Genomic DNA, 7,118 nt, shown 5'->3' on the forward strand with positions numbered 1-7,118 from the left:
ACAAGACTGCCCCCTTCCAGTGGGTCCCCAGGTTACCCACACTGCTGCCCAACTTAGTGAAAAGTGAGGAGTCCAATTACTTTCTCCTCAGGTTCAACTGTTTGTTACAATGGCTCACACAACTCAGGGAAACACTTACTTATGTTTACTGGTTTATTATAAAGGATAAATAAAGGATACAAATAGACAGCCAGCTAAAGGGTTCCCAGCACAGGAGCACCTGTCCCTGTGGAGTTGGTGTGTGTCAACCACCTGGCACATAAGTTTGTTCACCAACTTGGACACTCTCTGAATTCCATACTTTAGGGATTTTTATAGAGGTTTCATCACATTGGCATGAGCAGTCTTCATCCTAGTCCCCTTCTCCATAGGATGGGGGAAGGAATAAGACTGAAAGTTTCAAGCTTCTAATCATGGCTTGGTCTTTCAGGTGACCAGCCCCCATCTTAATGCAATTCAGGAACCAACCAAAAGTCACTGAATTAGAACAAAAGTCTCTCTTATCACCCAGGAAATTCCAAGAGATTTCGGAGGTCTGTGTCAGGCAGTGGGATCCTGGGATTGAAGACTAAGTATCAGCACCAAAGATGTTCCTAGAACCCTTATCACTTAGGAAATTACAAAGGTTTTAGGAGCTCTGTGCCAGGAACACAAGATGGAGATAAAATATATATCTTTTTATTATATCACAGTGTCACAGTGAGAAATCAGGTCCCAGGATTGTGTCATCCATAGATGGCAGATAAATTTTCAACTGTCTCCATGGAATAGGAAAGCCAAGCTGAAAAATTAACACACAACTGGTTTAGTACCCAGGATATTAGTGGGACCAGGCAAAGGCCCATAGTGTTGATGTACTTCCATAGTCCTGCTATAAGGACTCAAAAGAAAGCACTCCCTTTTAAAGAGTAGCTCAGTCAAAAGTCACAGACACCAAAAGGGAAGGAATCACCAGAAGGAAAGGCAGCAGATCCAATAAACGGGAGAATTTATATTTCAAGAAGAAGGGAAAATAGAACAAGCTAAAAGACGTGTTAATGTAAGTAAAAAGAAGATAGAATTCACATAGCAAAAACAGAAGAGTATGTTTAAAAAAAGATACTTCATAGAAAGAGAAAGTCAAACGGGGATTTTTAGGGCCTGGGGTAGCTGGAATGGGGCGTTGTTTAAAGGTACAGTTTCCGTTTCAGAGAACTTTTTCAGAAAAAAAGTTCTGGAGATTGGTTGCACAACAATGTGAATATACTTAAGATTAAGGAACTGTACACTTAGAAATGGCTAAGATAGCCTATTTTACGATGTGTGTTTTTTAACTACCATTTAAACACTTTAAGCTATTTGTGATCTCACTCTGTCACCCAGGCATGGCATGATCACTGCTTACTGCAGTCTCGAATTGCTGGGCTCAAGTGTTCCTCCTGTCTCAGCCTGCCAAAGGACTGGGATTACAGGCGTGAGCCACTGTGCCCGGTTCTTAAACATACTCTTCATACAAATGATATAATCAACAACAAAAAAAGACGTGTCAAAGCTATAAAAGACAAAGAACATCCAGAGGAACTGTCCCTGATTACAGGAGATATGACAACAAAATGTAATGTGGGACTCTCGATTCAATCTTGGACCAGAAAAAGGACATTGGTGGGAAAACTGCAAAGATATGTATAAGGTTTATAGAGTAGTTAAATATCGTTTCTTGGATTCCATGGTACGAGGTTAGGAAGGATGCTAGCCTTAAGTGAAGCTGAGGGAAGGGTTTGTGGGTCGTCTGTGTACTATTTTTTGCAACTTTTTAAAATTCTAAAATTATTTTTAAATAGCGAAGGAAAAATAAAGAGGAAAAGGAAGGAAGGGAGAGAGGGAGGGAGGAAGGGAGGCAGGCAGGAAGGAAGACGAACAGATGAACAAGTGCAGATGGAGAAGACAGCTGAAGATGGAGAAAGGCTGGGGCTGGGGCAGAGAGCCTTCTGCTCCAACTTGAGGACACATTTTATACTGTAAAACATGACAAGCCATGGAAGGATTCAAAGCCAACGAGAAGTATGATCAGATCTGCACGTAGGAAAATGCACTCTCGCGTGCACCTGGGGATGCGGGGGACCGACGGGTCAGGGGATTGAGATGCGGGATAGGCAGGATAGGCGGATGGGGTTCAGGGAATGGCGGGGATGAGGGATAGGGGCTTGGGGATAAAGCATCTGAGGAAGACAAGGCGTCTTGTGCCAGTGCAACCGGGATTTCGTTATTCCTTCAGTGTGACGACATAAGAGGTGGAAGACTCTAGGGGCCAACTGCTCTTGCCGCTGCCCACGTATACGCACTCGGTGACCGGGGAGGAGCCTCGAGACGCCGCCCACGGGTAGGATAGGGCCAGCCTCGCGGGTGGGCAGATTGGAGGAAACGTTGACGCCCTTCATCTTCTCAGCCAGGTGGAGCATATTTCTCTGCTTTCTTTAAATGGACTAGCTTGGGACAACAGCAAAGCAAGAGCCCTGCCAGCCCCAGCACCGGGCCCTGTCTGGCACCCAGGTACTGAGACTTCGCAGAGCTCACCCTGCAAATGGCCACAGGCCTCATTAAGGAAGCTAATGTAGATCCTTGGTGCTATCTTCCCCTTCCCCCTCTTCCTCCTCCTCCTCTTCCTTCTACTTTTTTCTCTGTTTACTTATTTATTTGAATTTATTTCAGAGTTGTGGGGTACAAGTGGGGATTACCTATATAAGTTAGTTGCATGCAGGTGAGGTGTGGGCTTCTAGCTGGCCCTCTCTCCCCCTGGTAGTGGACCAGGTACCCGATGTGTTGTCACATGACCCCCCTCCCCCTTCTTCCCTCCCTCACCTAGCAGTGCCCAGCGTCTGCGGATCCTGTTCTTGGGCTAGTGTGAGTAGTGTTCAGGCAACACTTACGAGTGAGAACATGGAGTATTGAGTTCTTTGCTTCTGTGATGGTTCATTTAGTGTGATGTTTTCTGGCTGCATCCAAGTTGCTGTGAAGACCATGACTGTGTAGCTTAGAGGAGTATCTATTCTGTGTAAGGCTTGTCCCAGCGTCCAACACCTTTGATGGGATATAGTCTGTTTGTGATCATTCTTTTGTTATATGCAAGTGTCTTTGTCACCTATACTCATGCTCTACACAGTCCCTGGAACCACTGAATAGGGAGTTTTGACTCCACAGATTTAAAACCTGTGAAAAAATTTATGTTACAGAACCCATTAGTAACTTCATTTAAAAATTAAATATTCTTGAAGTGGGAAGATCTGAAGAGGGACCCTACAAAGTTCCACGAGAATGTTCATAAATAACTAATATGTATGCAAATAAAAATATAATGTTCTATAACCATTCAAGAAAACAAACAAAAACAATTTTAACAAGCCAAACAAACTGTAACTCCTATTGTTGGGAGAATAAGATAGTATGGCATCTATAAGCATTTAGCATAGAACCCAGCACACACAGGCCTTCCTATCTCTCTCCAGCAAAGGTGAGCCAGAAAAATCCAGTATTTGGTCGAGGAAAATTTCTATAGTACAGTAAGATACTATTTGAATACATAAAGGACTATTACTTAAATTTTCTCCTAATTTTTTTAAAATATATGTCTTCCTTTTACTTATGGCAGTAGATAAATGGCAAGCAAAAAGCGAGAAGTCCAGTTACAGGTGGGTCTGACATCATCAATTCCTTATCTCATGCACTGGTACTTGATAACTTTTTACAAGGTTTTCTTTTTTGCAGACAGTCATCAATAATCAAAGCCAGTGGGATGAAATGCTGCAGAACAAAGGCTTAACAGGTACAGGAACTCCCCCACTGTCCCGCCACTGGGGGTTTGGCATAGGACCTCATGGCTCCCTGTGCCTCTAGACTGCCACTCATCTCCTTGTCCAGGAATCCTGCCGTGTCTTTGCCCTCCCCAGGTCCAGCCTAAACTCTCTTCTAGATGTGCTGAATTCATTCTTTCATAAATATCATCATCTTCCAGTGATTGATGTTTACCAAGCTTGGTGTGGACCTTGCAAAGCAATGCAAAGTTTGTTCAGAAAATTGAAAAACGAACTGGACGAAGAAGAAATTCTGCATTTTGTTGTTGTAAGAGTTTCATTTTCATCAAACCATTGTTTCCTTGTTACATTAATTATTTAAGTAGCGGCTAATATTTTAAGTATTTTCATAATTTAAAAACCTGTCAATTCTTCCAAATAGATCATCTTTAGTTGGAAATTTTATTACAGATTTAGTTCTACTGGATCTGAGAATGAACATGATTTTTATCACATTCTTATAATGCTGAGGCTATTAACCATGACTGTGAATTTTAGAAGAGGATAAAGATGGAAACTGTCTATTGACCTGTATACTTTCACCTGACCACATGTTCAGTGTGTGTCCTTTAGGACTGCAAAAGCTGTTTATTGGGTCTCAGTGAATAGTGCCCGGGTATTTAACCGGTTACCAATTTTCCAGTGGTAATGATTTTACCCTCATTTGTGTGCTATGTGACAAGGGATTTAAATGTTATAGCCAAACTCATTTTACTTAATTGTACTGATATTCAATTTATCCACATAAAATTTTCAACTAATTAGAACTTTGTTGTTCAGTATGGTAGCCACCAGGCATAAGTGACTACGGAGTATTTGAAATGTAGCTAGTCCTACTGAGGAACTAAATTTTCAATTTTAATTAATTTAAACTTGATAAAGTTTAAAATTGATACTCAATGCAGTAATTGTAAAACTTTTAAAATTTGGGACAACTTAGGGATGTGAATCTACTTTTTAACTGTACATTTTATTACTTCTAATTAAAAATCAATTATTTCTGATTAATATTTAGCATACAAATTAAGGTATACTCTAAGTATAAAATGTACATGAGATTTTAAAGAATATGGAAAAAGAGTGTGAGACATCCCATTCATAATTTTTATATTGATTACTGTTGAACCGATAATATTTTGGATACATTGGGTTGAATAAAATATATTATTACATTATTTTCACCTGTTTCATTTTTGCTTTTAAATATGACTACTAGAGACTTTAAAAGTATGTGTGTGGCTTACATCACATATTTGTATTAGAACACACTCAAACCAGCTAGATCTAAGATGCAAATAACAGATTTATGTATTTTTACTCCTTATCTTTAAAACACATAGACCCTAGTGCAGACGTGCATCCACAATCCATTGCATGTTTTCCTGGCTATAGGGCTTTCATGGTCCCTCTCAGCCCTATCCTTGGAATGAGTTTGCTTACATCAGTGTGTTTAACTATCCATTCACTACTGCAGACACGTTTTTCATAGGACTTATTTTCCTTAGTTCAAGATTATGAATAAGCAGTCTAAAGCTTAGACACTTATCTCTTATTATTTTTCTGCTCACGAGAGTAAGTGACTAGCCACAGAAGTTAAATTCTTTTGTCCCGAGTGAGGGATTGACTTTTGTCTTCTGAAATAAAAGCTTTGTATGTTTCTTTTTTCTTTAATTTTTTAAAAAGGTCTTTATATAGATGTTATTTTTAGAAAAGTTTTAGGTTCATAGCAAATTTGAACAGTAAGTACAGAGTGTTATTATATATCCTCTATCCCCACATACCCACAGCTCTCCCTACCATCAAAATCCCACCTCAGACTGGTGCATTTGTTCCTATGGATGAACCTATATTGACATCACTCTTTACTAAAATCCATAGTTTATATAAGAGTTTATCTTTGATATCGTAAATTTTAGGAGTTTTAACAAATGTATAATGACATGTATCCAGCATTATGGCTTCATACTGCAGGATACGAAGGATGCTTCACTACCTTAAAATTCTGTGCTCTGCCTATTCATCTTTTCTGCCCCGTAACCCATGGAAACCACTGATTCTTTGACTAGCTCCATAGTTTTGCCTTTTCCAGAATATCATATTGTTGAAATCACATAATATAAAGCCTTTTCTGATTAGCTTTTTTTCACTCAGTAATATGCATTTACATTTCCTCCATGTCTTTTAATGATTTGATAATTTATAATTTTTGTGTCAAATAATATTTCATTGTCTGGATTTACCTCAGCTTATTTATCCCTTTGCATACTGAAGAACATCTTGGTTGCTTCCCAGTTTTGACAGCAATAAAGCTCCTACAAACATCCATGCACAGGTTTTTGTGTAGTCATCAATTTTTAACTGATTTGGGTAAATACCAAGCAGACTGATTGCTGGATCTTGTGGTAAGAGTGTGTTTTATTTTGAAAAAAAAAAAAGACTACCAAATTGTCTTCTAAAGGGGCTGCACCATTTTTCATTCCCGTCAGTTTCACATCTTCATCAACATTTGTGTTGTCAGTGTTCTGGATTTTGGCTACTCTAATAGTTATGTAGTGGTATTTCATTATTGCTTTAATTTGTGTCTCCTTAATGTCATGTGTCATGGATCATCTTTTCATTATGTTTCATTGTCTAGGCCTTCTTGTTGTACAACCAAGTTAGTGGCAACTCGTGTTATCGCCTCCCTTCAAGGCTCAGAGTTAGCAGCTTTATACATAAGGGCAGTCCTGATCATAAACTCAGCTGCATTTGCACAAAATGGCCTGTATCCCTCATTCTTAAACCTTGTGGTTACTTCTCTTCCTTACTAATAAATGTCCTTTGTGTCATTTTCACCCTTTCCCAGAATAGGGGCACTTTCATCTGCATTAAAATCTGTTCAGGCAGATATTATTTTTCCCAGTGATTTTCTTCATGGTGTCTGGGAAGTTGCCAGCTGCCTTTTGACTGGCAGAAGCTGCTTCCTCTGTTATCCTGGCATTTTTTAATCTCTTTATGAAATTATCAAACCATCCTTTGCTGGCATTAAATTCTGCACCTTTTGAGCCTTCACCATCTATTTTATTTTTAAATTGTCATGTCATGATTTCACTTTTTCTGGAATCATTAGAGTCTATATATATGCCTTTCTTATAGTAATCCTCCACCTACGGAAAAACTACATTTTCAATACATGACAAAGTATTTTGCAAAAAGTGCTAGGCTGCTAGCTGCAGCTATAGCTCCATGAATTTCTCCTTTCCTTCCTTCCTTCCTTCCTTCCTTCCTTCCTTCCTTCCTTCCTTCCTTCCT

At 39.4% G+C, this 7,118-nt stretch overlaps 1 protein-coding gene across 1 annotated transcript in view; it reads left to right on the plus strand.

Annotated features, from left to right (window-relative positions):
* The first annotated feature begins 3,003 nt into the window (after positions 1-3,003).
* NME8 (NME/NM23 family member 8) overlaps positions 3,004-7,118 on the plus strand; it is a 67,007-nt gene continuing 62,892 nt past the window's right edge. Inside the window, exons 1-4 of the mRNA XM_008052900.1 lie at positions 3,004-3,031; positions 3,626-3,665; positions 3,742-3,799; positions 3,989-4,095. Of these exons, the coding sequence (XP_008051091.1) occupies positions 3,633-3,665; positions 3,742-3,799; positions 3,989-4,095 (198 nt within the window). The 5' untranslated portion in view covers positions 3,004-3,031; positions 3,626-3,632. The remainder of the gene's footprint in view (positions 3,032-3,625; positions 3,666-3,741; positions 3,800-3,988; positions 4,096-7,118) is intronic.

This window comes from Carlito syrichta, unplaced genomic scaffold (assembly GCF_000164805.1).
Source record: "Carlito syrichta isolate Samal-C Ts95f unplaced genomic scaffold, Tarsius_syrichta-2.0.1 Scaffold287654, whole genome shotgun sequence".
NCBI classification, from domain to species: domain Eukaryota; kingdom Metazoa; phylum Chordata; class Mammalia; order Primates; family Tarsiidae; genus Carlito; species Carlito syrichta.